General features: G+C 41.4%; 1 protein-coding gene across 9 annotated transcripts in view; it reads left to right on the forward strand.

Moving 5' to 3' along the window:
• The window catches only part of LOC133664505 (muscleblind-like protein 2a), a 48,043-nt gene that overhangs the window by 6,681 nt on the left and 20,040 nt on the right, over positions 1-21,322 (forward strand). For all 9 annotated transcript variants that reach the window (XM_062069183.1, XM_062069182.1, XM_062069181.1 and 6 more), the window contains exon 2: positions 15,547-16,105. In XM_062069183.1, coding sequence (XP_061925167.1) covers positions 15,914-16,105 — 192 coding nt within the window. In that variant the 5' untranslated portion in view covers positions 15,547-15,913. The remainder of the gene's footprint in view (positions 1-15,546; positions 16,106-21,322) is intronic.

Raw genomic sequence — 21,322 nt, forward strand, 5'->3', positions numbered from 1 at the left:
ATATTTTAATAACTTTTGTGCCACGTGACATCACGGCACCGGCTCAAGTATTTGGTGGACAAACAGGCGTATTCGTAGCAAACTGCCTCTAGGTAATGATACAATCTTCCATGCCAACAAAGCAAGCATGCTCAAAAGTAAGGCTTCACTTTTCAAAACGCACTGGCTCGATGTTAATTTCCATTGGATATGCCATATACAGTACATGCTATTTATTAGAATTAGAGATTTTACATGATTTCAACACCTCCAAAGTTGGTAATGAAAACTACAACTAAGATTCACATTCGAATCAAACAGCTAGTGTGTAATAGGTACGAAACTTAGGGCCTGATCTGGGCGCTAAACCTTGTGTGCAAACTAGAGCTGAGTGATTATATGATTGTGATCGTTGATCGCGATTAAATTGAGTTTGATCACGGTGAATAGCTCTTAGCATATTTCCTCGATCAAACATGGCAGAAAAGTCTGTTAGAAATAGAAAACAGTAGGGAAGCAACGATGCTTGGTATTATCCTGCACAGAACAATCCACCTTTATTGACTGTGATCCCGTGTGTGTGTGATCTTTACTTTCACTATCTGCTGCAGCTCACCAGTAATCCTGCCCCAAATGTGGACTGACAGGCACTCAGAGAACGTCTATGTGACTGTATTGGTCCCGACTGGGAGAATCAACGCACTAGTGTTGTATGGTATACCGGTATTAGTATAGTACCGCGATACTGCCCCCGTCATCGTCACGTCGTGTCATTGCTGGTTTACGAGCAGACAAGCATGTTCGGTAGTGCACAATCACGGAGTACTTACAAACAGACACAGTGTGTAGAAAGTAAAGGACGAATGGATGCATTTTGGCTTAAAACTTAACGATAAAGGTGAAGTTATAACACTGAAACGCCCACCAGAAGAGGTGCTTTAAGACATGGTTAGCTAGCCCCAGTTGTCAGTGTTGTAGCTACTTCTAAATCACTAATCCTCGCCTCCATGGCGACAAATAAAGTACGTTTCTTACAAGTATCATCCCTGCAGGACGAGGAATAGCTAAACATGCTTCACTACACACCGTAGCTCACCGGCGTCAGCATGTAAACAAACACCATTGGTGGATCTACACCTAACGTCCACTGTAATGATATAAAGTACAGGCGCGTATCTAGTCGATACTACTATGATTTTTCTTTCGTTTTTAAAAAAAAATGTATATTATGTTTATAAACTCAGGAAATATGTCCCTGGACACATGAGGACTTTGAATATGACCAATGTATGATCCTGTAACTACTTGGTATCGGATTGATACCCAAATTTGTGGTATCATCCATAACTAATGTAAAGCATCCAAACAACGGAAGAATAAATTATTATTACATATTAACAGAAGTGTAGATAGAACATGTTAAAAGAGAAAGTAAGCAGATATTAACAGTAAATGAACAAGTAGATTAATAATACATTTTCTACCACTTTTTCTTAATAATTTTGACAAAATAATGGAATGGAAAATGACACAATATGTTACTGCATATGTCAGCAGACTAAATTAGGAGCCTTTGTTTGTTTACTTACTACTAAAAGACAAGTTATCTAGTATGTTCACTATTTTATTTAAGGACAAACTTGCTATAAGAAACATATGTTTAATGTACCGTAAGATTTTTTGTTAAAATAAAGTCAATATTGCACTTTTTTTGTGGTGCCCTTTATTTAGAAAAGTACCGAAAAGTATCGAAAAATAATTTTGGTACCGGTACCAAAATATTGGTATCGGAACAACACTACAACACACCCACTAATTAAATCAGAAAAGGCATATGTATATCTAAATATTTTTTAATCAGACTTTTTGTTTATAGGTCTGCAAAAATTCCACTCCTCTGATATAACGTGCGCTAAAAAAAACATGTCCCTGTTGTTGGAGTAACAAACATAGTAGTACCGGTATACAAAAACACTTTGTGTTCTTTTTGTTTGTTTGTGGATAAAAAAAACATTTTGTGCCTGAAATAATCATGAAACTGGTTTTATTTGTTGGTACACATAATTTTACATTCCCTCAAATTCAAACTGCACTTTAAACAAACTGTATTTTCATTTAATATAAGATACAGAATTTGAGTTTTAAAAACTCCACAATCTGGGTCACCGCTTGTTGTTTGCCAAAACACTGCTGAGAAGCACTGATGCATACAAGTAATCAAAGAATACAAATAATAATTTCTCATTTGAAAGTGTTGTTTAGTAAATGATAACTTGAAATAAAAGTCTTATAGTATTCCCAACACCAATTATACGTTGTTTACTGCCGAATGTTTGTGATGACAAGCAAAAAACAAAAAAAACTGAGAGGAAAAAGAGTTGTTCTTTTTACCCCCACAAAATGTACCTAAAAAGAAGCAAAACCATGGCCCTAAAACCAGTGTTGGGTTAGTTACTGAAAACCAGTAACTAGTTACAATTACTAGTTACTTTATTTCAAAAGTAACTCAGTTACTAACTCAGTTACTTACACCAAAAAGTAATGCATTACTGTGAAAAGTAACTATTTAGTTACTTCTTTCCCCCCCCCCCCTTTTTTTAAGGCTCCCATTAATGCCCTTTTAGCCTTCATTTCAGTACTGTTATTGCACTGGAGAATAATACAATCTGTTGATCAACTTGAGATGCATTTGCATCACTGAACTCAGAAAGCAATGTGGTCTACATACAACACACAAAGACAAAGATATGTTTCAAAGGGCCAATTTATTTCAGGCCAGAAAAAATTGACAAAACTATTTTAAATAGCTGCAACATAATGGCACTTTAACTTTAACTCTAAGTAGATAGGATCTTTGATCCAAGACACAACTTACATTTAACTAAAATGTTATTTTCTTTGTGCTCGACAAAAGAAAAGTATTGAGAATGTCTCCACGTTAAAAAACTCGACTTTTGGCTTCGCCATGATGTCTTGTTAGTTGTTATGAGAGTAGCGTATGTGTGTGTGTGGCCCTTTAAGATATGACAGCATGAGAGGTGAGTGACATCAGTGAGTGAGTGGGCGGGAGAGGTGAGGGAGCGGCGACAGTGAGTGCGTGTAGGTGCTCTAGCTTGGTGGATGGCTGCGTGCAATAAAGTCACAAAGTTGCAACAAACCGCCGGGCTCGTCATTCACCCTCAGCTGTAAAGACCCTCTTCCGGGTAAAGTGAAGGTTGTTAGACCCGAAGTACGGCTCTGCGGGGAGGCATGCTTTCTGTGGGTGGGGGAAAGCACGCCTCTTCTTTTCCACCGGAACGCTCCAATAAAACACACTCAGATCTTCAGTTTCTAGCCGATACTACATACAAATAACGTAAAATAACGCAGTAACGCATCATGCAGTAACGGTAACTGAGTTACTGTATATAAAAAAATAACGCGTTAGATTACTAGTTACCGCCGAAACTAACGGCGTTACAGTAACGCGTTACTTAGTAACGCGTTAGTCCCAACACTGCCTAAAACCAATTGTGATATTAATAGAGATCGGATGATATGAAAAAAATAATTGTGATCTTTTTTTTTTTTTGCCACATCGCCCAGCCCTAGTGCTAACTATACAATTGTGTGTAAAAATTAGTGGGTGCGTTGCGTGTGATCTACTAAGACTGCGTGTACAATTGGTAACAACTGCAAACATGGTGCAGACCGCCTTATTTAAATGAAATGTTTGCATGTCCTACCTGCTGTCAACATGGAGACACTCCTTACTGCACGTTCATGTTATCATGCTCCTACCTTTGTCTAGGCATTTTAGAAGCAGTCCTGCAGTCCATCTACAATGGAACCCTGTTTTTTTAGCGCGACAAAGGTGCACGCTCGCATTTAGTGTTGCGAGCGTGCTCTCCAGACGTAATAAATGGATTTTGCAAGAAGCTTTTTTCATACAGTATGTATTAAAAAAACAAAACAATGTCATTACAAAAATGCCAGCATACAGAAAAACGCATCCATTTATTATTTTTTTAAATCAGCCCCGTAAGTCATCCATCGGCTGTAAAATTAGAAAATGATATTACTGAATTGACAGTATATCTAATACTTTTTTTTTTTTTTTTTTTTTCCCAAATATTTTTATTGAATTTTGCAGACAATACAGCATGATGAATCATGGCAACAGCAAGTTGGAGTATCTGCACATTTTTCAATAAGTAACATAATAAACCCCATCCCTTACCATACCCACCCACTTAATTCCCAAGGTAATTGTCGCCTAGTGCCCACAACAAATATAGACACACATGAATATATGCAAACTTAGCTTCAATCTAACAAACTATATTGAAGTAAATAAAGAGTAAATAAGGTGAAATAAATAAATAAATAATACCTAAGATATACAATAAAATATAACGTAAAAGTAAATAAACACAAGGAATGAGGGGGGGGGGGGGTCTTCAGCGGTCAGTTCTGTCTAAGTTGGGTTACCCGAATCGCTTGGGGTGATGTCAAGCTTGTCCCTAATAAGGTCCAGGAGGGGGCCCCAAGTTTTATGGAAAGATGCCACAGATCCTTTCTGCGAGAACCGAAGCTTCTCTAATTGCAGACACCGCAAGACATCTTGTATCCAATTGTTATGGCTCGGCGGAGACGCAAGCTTCCATTTAAAAAGAATTGTACGCCTAGCCAGCAGAGTCGTTAACGCAATGACATGACGAGCGGTTGCAGGTAAACCGTCCACCTGCGGAACGCCAAAAAGGGCAGTCAGCGGGCTGGGTGTTATTGTTCTATCAAGGGCCTGCCCGACAGTGTCAAAAATAGCCGACCAAAAACTTGAGAGTTTTGGGCACGTCCAGAACATATGCAAATGGTCAGCTGGGGATTGTCTACAGCGGTTACAAGCGTCGCTATGGTTGGGGTATATTTTAGCCAGTCTAGCATTAGTAAAATGTGCTTTATGTAGTATCTTACATTGTATTAGGCCATGCCTAGCGCATATAGATGATGAATGCACCAGCCTCAAAGCTTCTCTCCACCGCCCATCAGGTATAGGTGCCCCAAGGTCGTGCTCCCAGGATTCTCTGGCAGGTGAAGTGTTGAGTGGATTCAGAAAGCAGATTTCATTATATATTACAGATATCAAACGTCGTTTGTCAGAGTCAAAGGAGAGAAACCGATCAATTTCTGCTTCTGGGGGGCGGTTGGGAAAATGGGGAAATTGTTTTTTAATAAAATGCCTTATTTGAAGGTATCGGAAGAAATGTGTATTAGGTATATTGTATCTTGTTGACAGAGAAGCGAACGAAGAGAACACTCCATCGTGGTACAGGTCGTTGAGGATTTTAAGGCCGTTAGTTGACCAGGTGCGAAACGCAGAATCAGAGCAGGCAGGGATAAAGGCGGGATTGTTCAAAATCGGAGCACCGCTGGAAGCTTTGTGCAGGCCATGATGTTTCCTAAATTGAGTCCAAATTTTAATAGTATTTTTAACAACTGGGTTTAGGGAGGTCCCCAATGAACATAAGGGTAGCTGTGAGCAAATCACCGCGTGCAGGGAACCATTAGACGATGCTACCTCTATGTGAGCCCAAGGTGGACAGGCGGCTGGGGAGTCGCAGCGGACCCAGTACAGAAGTTTATTGATATTGCAGGCCCAAAAATAAATTCTAAAGTTTGGAAGTGCTAGACCACCCTCCGTCTTAGGGAGCTGTAGAATGGCTTTCCTAAGGCGGGCTGGCCTGTTTTGCCAAATGAAAGCAAGAAGTTGTTGATCAAGGCCAACAAAAAATGATTTGTTGAGACATATAGGGATGTGTTGAAAGAGATATAAAAATTTCGGAAGTAAAATCATTTTTATGAGGTTAGTGCGGCCAACCAGGGAGAGGGGGAGGGCAGCCCACCTGGACAAGTCCGATTTACATTTGTCTAACAGTGCTTGAAAGTTTTTACGAAACAGCTCTGTGGGAGAAATCGAGACAAACACGCCCAGATATTTAAAACCGTCCTCCGAGATCCTAAAGGGGAATTGTGAGCGCGGGAGTGACCTTGCCAAATTATTCACAAAAAATAGTTCGCTTTTCTGAATATTCAGTTTGTACCCTGACAAGCGACCGAACTGATCTAGAATCGATAGTATATGGGGAAGCGAGGACGATGGGTCCGAAACGAACAACAGAAGATCATCTGCATATAGGGAGAGCTTATGAACCCGACCAAAACGAGTGATACCCTTAAATTCCTCCGAATTCTTAAGCCAAATAGCAAGCGGTTCAATGGCTATATTAAACAGCAAGGGTGAAAGCGGACATCCCTGCCGGGTCCCACGCTGGAGAGGGAAGTAGGCTGAACGGATGCCGTTAGTATGTACGGAGGCAAGCGGAGTCTCGTACAGGACTCTAACCCAAGAAATAAATTTAGGATCAAAACCAAATTTCTCCATAATAAAAAATAAATAGCCCCACTCCACCCTATCGAACGCCTTCTCCGCATCCAGCGCCACCACAACCTCCGGAGTATCAGATGGCGGAGTGAGAACTATGTTCAACAATCTTCTGGTATTGAAGAATGGAGTCCATATATGTTGACAAGCTTACGTAGGGCAGAGCACAATCGCCTTCTTTCTCAAAGCCATTTCTGCACAACTGCCAGTTTGCACGTCCTTTCTAGACATACTAAATACGGATGCAAAACAGCGGCCGCAGAACAGTTTCAGCTATGATAAATCAAACTTTGTGTGCTAAATAATTGTATTTTAATTTGATCTTTCCAGTATGATGGGCGTTCTGATAATTTGCATACAATATATGCATATTCAATCTTCTGCCCTACAAGTTAAGTGCATCAGCTTTGTGTGGGCTATCAAGTTTGCACATGTTTTATTTATGCACACCTTTAGTAGATCAGGCACTAAGAGTATAAACACTTTGTAGAGTGCAACAAAAGACAAGACTGGCACAAAGGCCTGGGCCAATATTCAATAAATCAAATAATAAACGAAAATGAACTCGATAATTTTGCCGGCATCGATAAATTGTCTTGTCTGTGTGTTTTGATTTCTTTGTTTCTTGCTTTCAAATAAGGCACAAGAGGGTTCACTCTGTGCATTGCTCTAAGCACCTGAGCGCGTTTGTTAAATAGCAGAATGAAATGAACGAAGTGAACCTTCTTGTCAATCATCCATCATCTTTGTTTCTGTGGGTGGAGGTGTGGAGACTGTTACCTTAAGCACACATGGTTCAGCGACAGAACCTCGCGAGTCGCTAGTTAGAAGCACCATAAAGTGGCCAAAATTAGGAGGAGAAAGATGACTGCATAGTAAAATGTCCCTTTGTGGGAGTATTGCAGCCTCAAACCGGATGAGGAGGATGAGCCCAGCCCATCAACACGGCTGGGCTGGGCTGGGCGAGTCAATATGCCAAATTTGTTGGAAAGTGATGGCAACAACAAAACGAACCACCTGAAAGGTTTTCCAATTAAGAATAACTCTTCCATATTTATTGACGTGCAAGTTGCTAACACATTGAGTGTCCATTTTATTTTTATTGATAGTTTACAATTGAGCAAAATGCATGGGGTGCACTACTTAAAAAAAAATTACATTAACGACAAAATAGAAGAAAACACAAATAAGCCACGTGAGCTCTGGAAAATTCTCAACAACCAGCTTCCTGGTTGCAGCCAGAAACTTAAAACAAGACTCACCAACATCAGCATCAAGGAGGGTGACTCCCTCATTACAGACAAAATGGAGGTAGCTAGCAGACTTAACATCTTTTTCCCCAGCATAGCCGCAACTCTTGTCAACAAGCTGTCCCACCACTCTGGTCGCTTTGGTGTAGAACACATCAAAGCCTTATACAGAAAGCTAGGAGTATCCAACGATGATTTCAAATTAGAAATAGTCACAGTTGATGAGGTGTTTAAAAAATTGAGCGCGCTCCACCCTAACAAGGCCACCGGCCTTGATAATATTCCCTCCAGATTCCTCAGGGACTCTGCCTCCATCATTGCCCCGATCATCACGCACATAATAAACCTATCAATTACACAAGGCCAAGTACCAAAAGATTTTAGGATAGCAAGAGTAACTCCCCTCTTTAAAAAAGGAAGCAAATTGGAACCTGGCAACTACCGACCTGTTTCTATTCTCAGTTCCGTTTCGAAAGTAATGGAGAAAATAGTTTATGAACAGGTCGATAGTTACCTTGCCACTAATAAACTCATGTACAAATTCCAATCCGGCTTCAGAACTAACCACTCCACTGACACATGCCTTCTCTATCTGACCGACCACATCAAACATGAGGTGGACGCGGGCAAATACATGCTGGACCTTCAGAAGGCCTTTGACACCGTTAACCACGCTATACTGTTGGATAAGCTCAGAGCAATCGGATTTAACAAAACCTCATGGAGCTGGATGCAATCTTACTTGGAGGGGAGGGAGCAGGTGGTAGAGGTGAACGGCACCTCTGTATCATGAATCAATTTAAGTGGACCCCGACTTAAACAAGTTGAAAAACTTATTCGGGTGTTACCATTTAGTGGTCAATTGTACGGAATATGTACTTCACTGTGCAACCTACTAATAAAAGTCTCAATCAATCAATCAATCAATACTTGGCTGCGACCAGTAGAGGTGCTGCTGATTCAGTCTCAACTAGTTTGTTGCCAAAACAACATAACACATAATGTCAACTAGGGCTGGGCGATACATCGAATATACTCGAGTTTGTAATATATATCGATATATTTTTAAACAAGATATGAATTAAGAAAATATCGTGATATCAATATAATTCATTTCACATTAAAATGACCAAACGTCGCTTATTTGTTGTGTACCTTGTTCTCCCCCGCTTCCCTCCATGGGCTACTAAACCCCTCCCCTTCCTCCTTCCAAGACATGCTTGCACATATAAGAACATCATGGTTGGTTGTTTACTATGATGAGTCACAATTGGTTGAGATTAGGCCAATCAAAGGCAACATTGGGCAGGTCATGGAACCAGGAAGGGAAATCACAACATACATCCCAAATGACGACAAAAGAGTCGTAGAAGAGAAGAGGGAATTTTCAAGCGGGCGATTTATATATTAAAAAAACTAGTGGAAGATGGCAGAGGGATTTTCTTCCTTAGATTTTTCTTTTAGCGATGTAGACGACGTCCAGGAAACCCACAAAGTGTCTACTTGGCCACATTTGGACACATGTATACATCTGGATAAAACATTCATTTGAGTTGTTTACCAAAAGGCTATACTTTTGTTACAGTATAGCCCAGACCTGGGCATTCTGCGACCCGCGGGCCGCATCCGGCCCTTTGTACGTCCCTGTCCGGCCCGCGTGAGGCCAATCATAAATTACAAAATACATTTTAAAAAGTATCTATCTCGAGTGTGCAATACAACGGTGCTGCTTTTGTTTTGAAAAGCGTTATTTGTATGACTTACGTGTGGACGTATGCTTGTGCGCGCAGCGGCAATCACAAATTACAAAATACATTTAAAAAAACATCTATGTCGTGCGTGCAATACAACTGTGCTGCTTTTATTTTGAAAAGTGTTATTTATGGGCGGTCCGCCCGGTTATCCCCGAGACGCTAAAAAAAGAAAAGGTGATGACGAATGGCGTGTTTTCAACAAGACATGGACTGCCAAGTAAAGGTAAAGCCGTGTGCTTAATTTGTGATAGACATGTTGCTGTGTTTAAAGAATATAGTGTAACGACCTGCTGAAGTTGATGTTGTCTTCTTGAGTTGCGTAAATGAGGAGTGAGGATATGTGCGTGTGGAAGGAACGAGATAAGTTGAGCTGTGTTAGTATAGCTTGCTCAATAAAAGTTTAAAAAGAGCGTCAGACTTGGTGTGCACTTCTTCTGGACGCTACAATTGGTGGCAGAAGTAAAACTTTGCGCATACTACACTGCTTAATTTTATGCGCAGCCTGCTACGTCATCGAGAGAGAGAGGCAGTGTCTACAGGTGCAGCTCACGCTGCTTGCCATGGGGGAATTCCGCCCTCAATGAAGACTCCCAGGTTTGATGGCAAGGCAAACTGGGAGGCATTTCATCCCACTTCTGACATCAATTGTAGAGTCCAGAAGAAGTGCACACCAAGTCTGACGCTCTTTTTAAACTTTTATTGAGCAAGCTATACTAACACAGCTCAACTTATCTCGTTCTTTCCACACGCACATCTATCCTCACTCCTCATTTCCGCAACAGCAACGCTTCCTCCTTCTTCGCCAATCACCTTACAGGCGTGCTGCGTTCACAACAAAGAGGATGCAGGATAGAGTGACAGAAATTGAAATTTTTGCATGGTATTATACATCAGGAAGTGTTGTGTAAGAAAGTGTTAAAAATAAAACCATCAAAAGCCATCTGCTTTTGTATAAAGATAAGTTAGGTTAAATGAAAATATTATTATTTTTTATCTTACGGTATATCAAAAATAATTTAAGCAAAATTGAATTGAAATATTGTCGGTGTGGCCCTCCAGCAGTGCTCGGGTTGCTCATGCGGCCCCCGGTAAAAATTAATTGCCCACCCCTGGTATAGCCTGTCTAAATGCTACATTTCAGTTTCATTGGTGTTTTACAACAAGACAGTAGCTGACATTTTGTTCATTATTTCTACTCCTTATATTTCAACATCTGCGATGAGGTGGCGACTTGTCCAGGGTGTACCCCGCCTTCCGCCCGATTGCAGCTGAGATAGGCTCCAGCGCCCCCCGCGACCCCGAAGGGAATAAGCGGTAGAAAATGGATGGATGGATGGATGGATATTTCAACATTGAATAGTTGAATAATTTTGAAACAACAAGATCATAGTCACACTATTAAGTCAAGTCACTTACTTGGCGCTGACCACAGACATGTGGTCGAGTAGGACCACAGAACCATACGTGTGTGACAGTCCATTACATCGTCGACTGGGAATTAAAAAGTGTGTGCCTGCAAGTGTATTTTTTATCTGAGTTTGATACATTTTGTATTATTTGCACAGATATGTTATTTATTTTACGTATTAAGAATATTTTTCTTTTTTATTTATGTTATGTAATTCTGTGCTACTTAAACAGTTTATTTTCTGTGCTGTTGATACCCATCTTCACTAATTGGGTTAATAAAAGTGCCACTGACTGTTTACAGTACAGTTGTCATTCACTTAAATTTCAGTGAATTTCGCTCAAAAATGTATATTTTATATAAAAAATTTCACCGGAAAATATATCGAGATATATATCGAATATCGAGTTTAAGTAAAAATATATCGAAATGTACTTTTTCGTCCATATCGCCCAGCCCTAATGTCAACTATGGCTGTCTTGTTTCTGTGGCTCTATACAAAGCATTTATTGCTAAATTGTTAAAATAGTCATTTATTTTAAATGAAAGTAAGCTACACTATACAGAAAATTCATGTTGTTTTTTCGGCCCTGTCATTTTCTCCTCCAGCAAGGGCACTCTATTCTTGTCAGTATTTATGATTTGGTCACTGATGAAATATCAAGCAGTTTTACACCATCCATCCATCCATCTTCTTCCGCTTATCCGAGGTCGGGTCGCGGGGGCAGCAGCTTAAGCAGGGAAGCCCAGACTTCCCTCTCCCCAGCCACTTCGTCCAGCTCCTCCCGGGGGATCCCGAGGCGTTCCCAGGCCAGCCGGGAGACATAGTCTTCCCAACGTGTCCTGGGTCTTCCCTGTGGCCTCCTACCGGTCGGACGTGCCCTAAACACCTCCCTAGGGAGGCGTTCGGGTGGCATCCTGACCAGATGCCCGAACCACCTCATCTGGCTCCTCTCGATGTGGAGGAGCAGCGGCTTTACTTTGAGCTCCCCCCGGATGGCAGAGCTTCTCACCCTATCTCTAAGGGAGAGCCCCGCCACCCGGCGGAGGAAACTCATTTCGGCCGCTTGTACCCGTGATCTTGTCCTTTCGGTCATAACCCAAAGCTCATGACCATAAGTGAGGATGGTAACGTAGATCGACCGGTAAATTGAGAGCTTTGCCTTCCAGCTCAGCTCCTTCTTCACCACAACGGATCGATACAGCGTCCGCATTACTGAAGACGCCGCACCGATCCGCCTGTCGATCTCACGATCCACTCTTCCCTCACTCGTGAACAAGACTCCGAGGTACTTGAACTCCTCCACTTGGGGCAGGGTCTCCTCCGCAACCCGGAGATGGCACTCCACCCTTTTCCGGGCGAGAACCATGGATTCGGACTTGGAGGTGCTGATTCTCATCCCAGTCGCTTCACACTCAGCTGCGAACCGATCCAGCGAGAGCTGAAGATCCTGGCCAGATGAAGCCATCAGGACCACATCATCTGCAAAAAGCAGAGACCTAATCCTGCAGCCACCAAACCAGATCCCCTCAACGCCTTGACTGCGCCTAGAAATTCTGTCCATAAAAGTTATGAACAGAATCGGTGACAAAAGGCAGCCTTGGCGGAGTCCAACCCTCACTGGAAACGTGTCCGACTTACTGCCGGCAATGCGGACCAAACTCTGGCACTGATCATACAGGGAGCGGACCGCCACAATCAGACAGTCCGATACCCCATACTCTCTGAGCACTCCCCACAGGACTTCCCGAGGGACACGGTCGAATGCCTTCTCCAAGTCCACAAAACACATGTAGACTGGTTGGGCAAACTCCCATGCACCCTCAAGGACCCTGCCGAGAGTATAGAGCTGGTCCACAGTTCCACGACCAGGACGAAAACCACACTGTTCCTCCTGAATCCGAGGTTCGACTATCCGGCGTAGCCTCCTCTCCAGCACACCTGAATAGACCTTACCGGGAAGGCTGAGGAGTGTGATCCCACGATAGTTAGAACACACCCTCCGGTTCCCCTTCTTAAAGAGAGGAACCACCACCCCGGTCTGCCAATCCAGAGGTACCGCCCCCGATGTCCACGCGATGCTGCAGAGTCTTGTAAACCAAGACAGCCCCATAGCATCCAGAGCCTTAAGGAACTCCGAGCGGATCTCATCCACCCCCGGGGCCTTGCCACCGAGGAGCTTTTTAACTACCTCAGCAACCTCAGCCCCAGAAATAGGAGAGCCCACCACAGATTCCCCAGGCACTGCTTCCTCATAGGAAGACGTGTTGGTGGGATTGAGGAGGTCTTCGAAGTATTCCCTCCACCGATCCACAACATCAGCAGAACACCATCCTCACCGTACACGGTGTTGATAGTGCACTGCTTCCCCTTCCTGAGGGGGCGGATGGTGGTCCAGAATCGCTTCGAAGCCGTCCGGAAGTCGTTTTCCATGGCTTCCCCGAACTCCTCCCATGTCCGAGTTTTTGCCTCCGCGACCGCTGAAGCCGCACACCGCTTGGCCTGTCGGTACCTGTCCGCTGCCTCGGGAGTCCTATGAGCCAAAATAACTCGATAGGACTCCTTCTTCAGCTTGACGGCATCCCTCACCGCCGGTGTCCACCAACGGGTTCTAGGATTACCGCCACAACAGGCACCAACTACCTTGCGGCCACAGCTCCAATCAGCCGCCTCGACAATAGAGGTGCGGAACATGGTCCATTCGGACTCAATGTCCAGCACCTTCCTCGTGACATGTTCAAAGTTCTTCCGGAGGTGGGAATTGAAACTCTCTCTGACAGGAGACTCTGCTAGACGTTCCCAGCAAACCCTCACAATGCGTTTGGGCCTGCCAGGTCTGTCCGGCATCCTCCCCCACCATCGCAGCCAACTCACCACCAGGTGGTGATCGGTAGAAAGGTCCGCCCCTCTCTTCACCCGAGTGTCCAAAACATGAGGCCGCAAATCCGACGACACAACTACAAAGTCGATCATGGAACTGCGGCCTAGGGTGTCCTGGTGCCAAGTGCACATATGGACACCCTTATGTTTGAACATGGTGTTCGTTATGGACAATCTGTGACGGGCACAAAAGTCCAATAACAAAACACCGCTCGGGTTCAGATCCGGGCAGCCATTCTTCCCAATCACACCTCTCCAGGTTCACTGTCGCTGCCAACATGAGCGTTGAAGTCCCCCAGTAGAACGAGGGAATCACCCGGGGGAGCACTCTCAAGTACTCCCTCGAGTGAATCCAAAAAGGGTGGGTACTCTGAGCTGCGGTTTGGCGCGTAAGCGCAAACCACAGTCAGGACCCGTTCCCCCACCCGAAGGCGGAGGGAAGCTACCCTCTCGTCCACCGGGTTGAACTCCAACATGCAGGCTCTGAGCCAGTTTTACACGTTCTCTTTAAACCCTATTTTAAAATGTCAGTTTTACAGATGCCATGTGTGCTTCTGCTCTGCAGGCAGTGTTAGTTCATTCAAGCAACTTAGCTTAATCAACCAAGTTTATTAGGCAAGTGTTTGTTTGAGGCAATGCATTTTTGTTTTTGCTTAAACAGACAACAGATCCATCAGTTATTTGATGTCAACATTTATTCCAACATGCCTGCTATATTGGGCTATTGGAGGAGCCTGATTAAATCTTATTTTGTTTGTGTGAAACGTGCATACTGTACATATCGCATATTATGTTGCTCGTACGAGTGTAGATTTGTAACGGTTAGCTGTTGTAATGAATTTGTACATATCTTGCTTTCTCTACCCTTTATTATATACTTTATAAAAGCACTGTGTGTGTGCCTGAGGATAAAGAGTGTAACAGTTACGCTCAAACTAACAACATGTGATCACAATGGGGCTGTTGTAAAGATAATTAAAAATATTGACTAAATCTTAGAGCTGGGTTTTTATTGTGCTTTCAGACACAATCAATTATGTAGACACATCTGTGAATATGTGTCACTCTAAATTACTCGGCAATTTGTTGATAATATAGTGAAGTACAAAATTATTTGCTGTTAATTTTGATCAAAGAGCCCAGTGTAATATTTTACAAAGTGTTTGTAAGTTCTTAAAAAAAAACCCACACATTTACTGTCAAAAGTCAAATTTCCTGGTCAATATTTGATTTAAAGTGTATTTTTATTAGGGGTCTATTCTTTGTTGTAGGTTGAATTGCTGTGTCAAGAGATAGTCATTGACTATCATTAATTCTACCGCATTTTCTTCGAATTACCTTCCGCCTGTCCGACTAAACACACCAATAAGCTTGTTAATAGATGTATATTACAACTCTTTTGTTATAGTACGTGGGACAATGCACATTAATGGACATATAAAATATTATTGTGCCAGAATGTAGCAAAGGCTAATTTTTCATGCTAATTTTTTTGCTGTTTTTATCTGCCACACGTAGAAAGCCGGTCCGTGAAAATAATACATACATTAAACCGGTCCCTGGTGGAAAAAAGATTAGGGAACTCTGGACTACAGGATCCATTCTAAATGTTCTATATTTATAGTTTTGTTTTGAGAATGTTCCAGATTGTTTGACATTCTTTACAATTGTGCTATATGATCAGGGATATGAATACTGTATGTTTATAACACCAATCATTATCTATAGCCTGTTGCACGTTCTTGTGTCATTTTTGTAGCCAGAAAATAACTCTTTAATTTATTTGTATTCAGCTGTATTTGCTTGATGAAGATCAATGGGCAAGTAATCACGTTTTTTTTTACGTCTTTCAGCTCACCAACCTAAAGTGCCTTTGAAAAGAAGTTGGTTGCTGCACATGGAAACCCCGTTTTTTTCTTGGGGCCAGCGAAAAGATCACAGCTTACCTTGGGCCCGCTTTTCTGCACACCATCAAAGTTAAGTAATGGTCTGAAAAAGCAAGCAGCCTTGCAGAGTTTCCAAAGAAAAGCCAATGACTGGCGGTGTCTGACTGATGGGTCATCTCCACCTCAGTGACCCTCCATCTGATCCTTCCGCTCCAGCTAATGGAGCACTCATCAGCTTGTTTTAGGAGAGGACTTTGAGCGCACATCCAAATCCTGTGATCTGCCTTCTGCTTTCGGCATACCGAGATTGTCTTATAATAATAAAAAGCAGTTTATGATCGACATTGACATGGCGTCGCTGAACCTTGCATCGGGAAGAGACACAAAATGGCTCACCCTGGAGGTGTGTCGACAGTTTCAGCGGGGAAATTGTTCACGCAGCGATGAGGAGTGCAAATTTGCTCACCCGCCAAAGAGCTGCCAAGTGGAAAACGGGAGAGTCATCGCCTGCTTTGACTCGCTAAAGGTAAGAAGATCACGTTGGTTCAGTTTCAAATGGTTATGATTTGGCTGGTTGTCAGAATTGGGCCCTGTAGCCATGCTCTCCAAGATGTTTTGCTTTGTGCGCTAATGGCATCCGCTTGCCATGTGATCCCGCAATGAGCATCCCATGACTGTCATAAGCGGCAAACATCCACTACTGACCTCCCTCTGTGTGTATTGTTAGCAACAATGCTCCTGAGGTCACAACTATTAAGACACCTAAAGCCTTTATGTATTGATCTCATAAGCCCTCTAAACAAACATACATTGTGGTGACAACCTTCATTAGGGACATTTTGTAAAAATTCCACACTCAAATCCACAAATAGATACAGGGTTTCCCCCAGATTGCCATTATACATGTGGCGTTGGGGGCATGGCTAGGAGCATAATTAATATGACCTTGTCATATAATTTGCACAAACACCGGTGATGCATATATTTTCTTTAAAAGGGCAAAGAAAAAGTTATACATAGATTTAAAAACATACCTGTTATTAGCATATACACTGCAGTACAGGCCAAAAGTTTGGACACACCTTCTCATTCAATGTGTTTTCTTTATTTTCATGAGAATTTACATTGGAGATTATCACTAAAGGTATCAAAACTATGAATGAACGCATGTGGAGTTATGTACTTAACAAAAAAGGTGAAATAACTGAAAACATGTTTTGTATTCTAGTTTCTTCAAAATAGCCACCCTTTGCTCTGATTACTTTTTTGCACACTCTTGGTGTTCTCTCGATGAGTTTCAAGAGGTGGTCATCTGAAATGGTTTTCACTTCACAGGGGTGCTTAAAACTCATCAAAAGAATGCAAAGAGTGTGCAGAGCAGTAATCAGAGCAAAGGGTGGCTATTTTGAAGAAACTAGAATTAAAAACATGTTTTCAGTTATTTCACCTTTTTTTGTTAAGTACATAACTCCACGTGTGTTCATTCATAGTTTTGATGCCTTCAGTGACAATTTACAATGTAAATAGTCATGAAAATAAAGAAAACGCATTGAATGAGGAGGTGTGTCCAAACTTTTGGCCTGTACTCTATATACTTTCCTATATCGTGTTGCTCCATCTTTCAACTGTCGCTGCTTATTGTACATTGTACTTTGTTGAGAATTTTTCAAGACTTCTTTAATCTTTTTAGTGACTTGTGCTTTATTGAAAACAACTAACAACAAATCTAGCATCTTTTCTGTTGTTATTACAGACTGTACTTGTGTTTAGAGACTCTTTACTGCTGTCGCTCCATGTTTGCGACCAACAGCGAGGGCTGCAGCGAGCCTGACGTCACACTTGCTTGGCACCTTTGCTCCAGTCTTCCTCTCTTTAAAAGCCACCATTGTCCTCCTAATATTTGCAAATTGCACATTTTGTATATCTCTGATATATTAAAGTACATCTGCAATGAAGGCATGCGGCCTCCGCTCCAGACGTGACATGGGTTTGATTCTCGGCAACAGCAGCTCTCGAATGTGTTTATCACTGTAAACATTACGTTTAATAAAGTAACGCATTCTGTATTTATTCATTTTTAACCAGCCACCAGAAACCAATAGCTGGAAGATAGAGAAGTTTTGTCAAGAAAAAACAGAATCACTTAAAACAAAACAAAACAAAAAAACATGAACTAACTCTCCTCTGTTCTGTCCATCATTGTCTGGGTTACATTATATTGTCATCTTCCTCTTTATGCCATTTCATCAAGGTGACAGAAAAAAAGCATTATGCAACAGGCCCTATCATATGAATCTACCATGTTGGCAAAATACACAAACACACAATACATATATAATACATACAATATATTTATTATACTTTTGATTTAACTAGCAAAACCATTCGGTCAAACATTCATTGTGATCTCTTGTTATTTCCAAGAGCCATAACACAGTGTTTTTCAACCACTGTGCCGTGGCAGATCATCTAATTTCACCTATTTGGGTTAAAAATATTTTTTGCAAACCAGTAATTATAGTCTGCAAATTATGTGTTGTTGTTGAGTGTCTGTACTGTCTAGAGCTCGATAGAGTAACCGTGTAATACTCTTCCATATCAGTAAGTGGCAGCCAGTAGCTAATTGCTTTGTAGAAGTCGGAAACAGCGGGAGGCAGAAAGCAGGTAAAAAGGTAACTGATGCTTAAACCAAAAATACACAAAAGGTGAGTGCCCCTAAGAAAAGGCATTGAAGCTTAGGGAAGGCTATGCAGAACGAAACTAAAACTGAACTGGCTGCAAAGTATACAAAAACAGAATGCTGGACGACAGCAAAGACCGAACATGACATTACAATCAACAATGTCCCCACAAAGAAGAATAAAAATAACTGAAATATTGTTGATTGCTAAAACAAAGTAGATGCGGGAAAATATCGCTCAAAGGAAAACATGAAACTGCTACAAGAAAATACCAAAAAAAGAGAAAAAGCCACCAAAATAGGAGCGCAAGACAAGAACTAAAACACTACACACAGGAAACCAGCAAAAAACTCAAAATAACTCACGGCGTGATGTGACAGGTCGTGACAGTACACCTACTTTGAGACAAGAGCTATATTGATGCATGGTTGGTTATGGTTTAAAGTCATATCCAACAATTGCGACAATGACTTTTTACTGTCAACTGAGTTTCGTTTTTAATTATTTCTGCTGGTGGTGTGCCTCCGGATTTTTTCAACGCAAAAAATGTGCCTTGGCTCAAAAAAGGTTGAAAAACACTGCCATAACAAATGCAAAAATTCAATGCATCACACTTTATGTGGTTAAGATGCAGCTATTTGTAATAATAAATTTCACCAGCAGCTGGTGGCTTGTGCCAAAACATGTATTGAAGCTTTGCGAAATTCTCGAACCAATTGGCTCATGTGGTTCAATGCCCTATGAGGCTTCATTTGACCATCACTACTGAGAGACAACAGAAAAAATAAATACTAAAAACAGAACAACAAACACTACAGACTGTGTAACTCCAACAATGATCCAATAACTAACTAAGCTGAGAGAGAGGGTTAAATAGTTCTCAGGTGCTCATGAGCAGACGGTGAAAAACATAATTACTAATCACCCACTGGTGAGGATGAGAGTGCTCAAAAATAGAGCTGAAGCTACAGCAGGACAAGACATACGGAACAGGAAGTGGAGACAAAATAAGAGTGCAAAACAAGAAGTGAACCAAAAAGTGTAAAAGCACCCACAAAACAAAACAAGGAATGACCTGACGTAACAGGTCATACCAATAATCAGATCAGTCATACTAGCAAATTGGAAAAAGGTGTGCTGTCTATCATTCACAATCCTTATGTAAGACAAGAACACATGCTTAGCTTTTTGTATGCATTCGAAATTGTAAATAAATAGCTAACAATTAAGTGAACAGATTGAGGGGGTCCTCCACTGCGCCCACTATACCCTCTCTAAAAACATCCAGAAACCGCCAACAATACTCAAATATTGGAATTATTTCCTACTATTGGCTCTTCAAATCGTTTAGTTTTTGCCCTTAAACCCCTTCTGTGTCCAGGAAAAACAAATATTAGTTATCCATCCATCCATCCATTTTATACCGCTTATTCCCTTATTAGTTATTAATAATACCATTAATATACAATAATATTAACATGTTTTCTTACAGTATATCATCAGAATTACAATCAGCTTTAACACAAGAAATTTGACTTGATAGACTGTGCTCTCTTTGTTCAATACAGTTTCAATTGCTGCTTACTTTAAAAGGTAACACAGGCTAAACTTTATTCTGCCCTCCCTGAATGTTGCAATTTAGTTTGCCAAATATGTCAACACTCCTTTGAATTAGATTTTAAAAAATAACTTTAGGTGATTTGTTGATATTCTTCACAATGAAGTCACTGTAAAACTAACCACACTAAAGAATGTACATTATAAATACACATGAAGTGCACATACATGTAGGAATCCCGTTAGATTAATAATATAATTTGGAATAAACTGGAAAAAAGCAATACAATTACACAGGATCAAAGTTAAGTTCTAACGCCGCTAGTTTAATGCTAACTTACAATGGACTAGCTCATAGACATGCTAACTCAAATTAGCATGGCCAATCGCAGGCACATAGTATACTGTATGTAGACAATAATTGTGTGAATGTTCCAAAGCATTTACACATATGGTTTTCTACACCAAAATTCATCTATTTATTATTCGACTTGTCCAGGGTGTACCCCGCCTTCCGCTCGAATGCAGCTGAGGTAGGCTCCAGCACCCCCCTGCTACCCCATAAGGGACAAGCGGTAGAAAATGGATAGATGAGAACTTCTTCTTCTTCTCCAGATTTTGGCGCTCTCAACCTTCCACATTTTTCACTCGATTCAAAACGTTCCAACTTCAAACTGTTCAGCCTATTCCAGAATCGCGGGCTTTCCCTTGACAAATTCCAAACATTCTCAGATTTCCCAGAATTGCAGGTTTTCTGGGACATTTTTCCCATTCAAAATGAATTGGCCATTTTTCAAACTTCCACCATTTTCAAATTTTTTAACCGATTCAAACCATTCCACCTTTAACACATTCTACCATACTGGAAATTTAAACTACTCTTTTTCCAAGTTAAAACAAATTCCAGGATTTTCTAGAATTCCTGGTTTTCCAAAGCCCTATTTCCACCCTTTTTTCTGCCGACTACTCCTTTCACATTTCCACCGTCAAAACATTCCTCTTAATTAGGACAAAAACAAAGTTGTTCTTTGAAGTGCAAAAATTCACGGTTTTCTCGAAATTCCATATTCCGTAGTACCATTTCTCAACTCAACATGTTACTACTTCAACATTTCTCGACCGATTTGAAAAATTCCAACACCAACCATTTCAACTCATTCAGAACATTCAAGTTTTTTTTCAAAAAAATTCCCGCTTTTCCCGAAATTCCCTAATGTTTTGGAAATCCCCATTGAAATCAATGGGACGTTCAAAGTTCCACAATTCCCACAGATTCAAACTGTTCCAACTTCAGCCTGTTTGGGAATTGTGTGCTCTACTTCAACTTCAGCTTTGGAGCATTCACACGCAATTCCTTAAGGAATTGCCTCATGTAGTTCACTACAACATTCATACATATGGACAATTTACAGTCTCCAATGAACATAACATGCATATTTTTTGAATGTGGGAGGAAACTGGAGTGGCCGGAAAACCGACCAAAGCACAGGGACTAACTAACGCAT

This window comes from Entelurus aequoreus, linkage group LG14 (genome assembly GCF_033978785.1).
Source record: "Entelurus aequoreus isolate RoL-2023_Sb linkage group LG14, RoL_Eaeq_v1.1, whole genome shotgun sequence".
NCBI lineage: Eukaryota > Metazoa > Chordata > Actinopteri > Syngnathiformes > Syngnathidae > Entelurus > Entelurus aequoreus.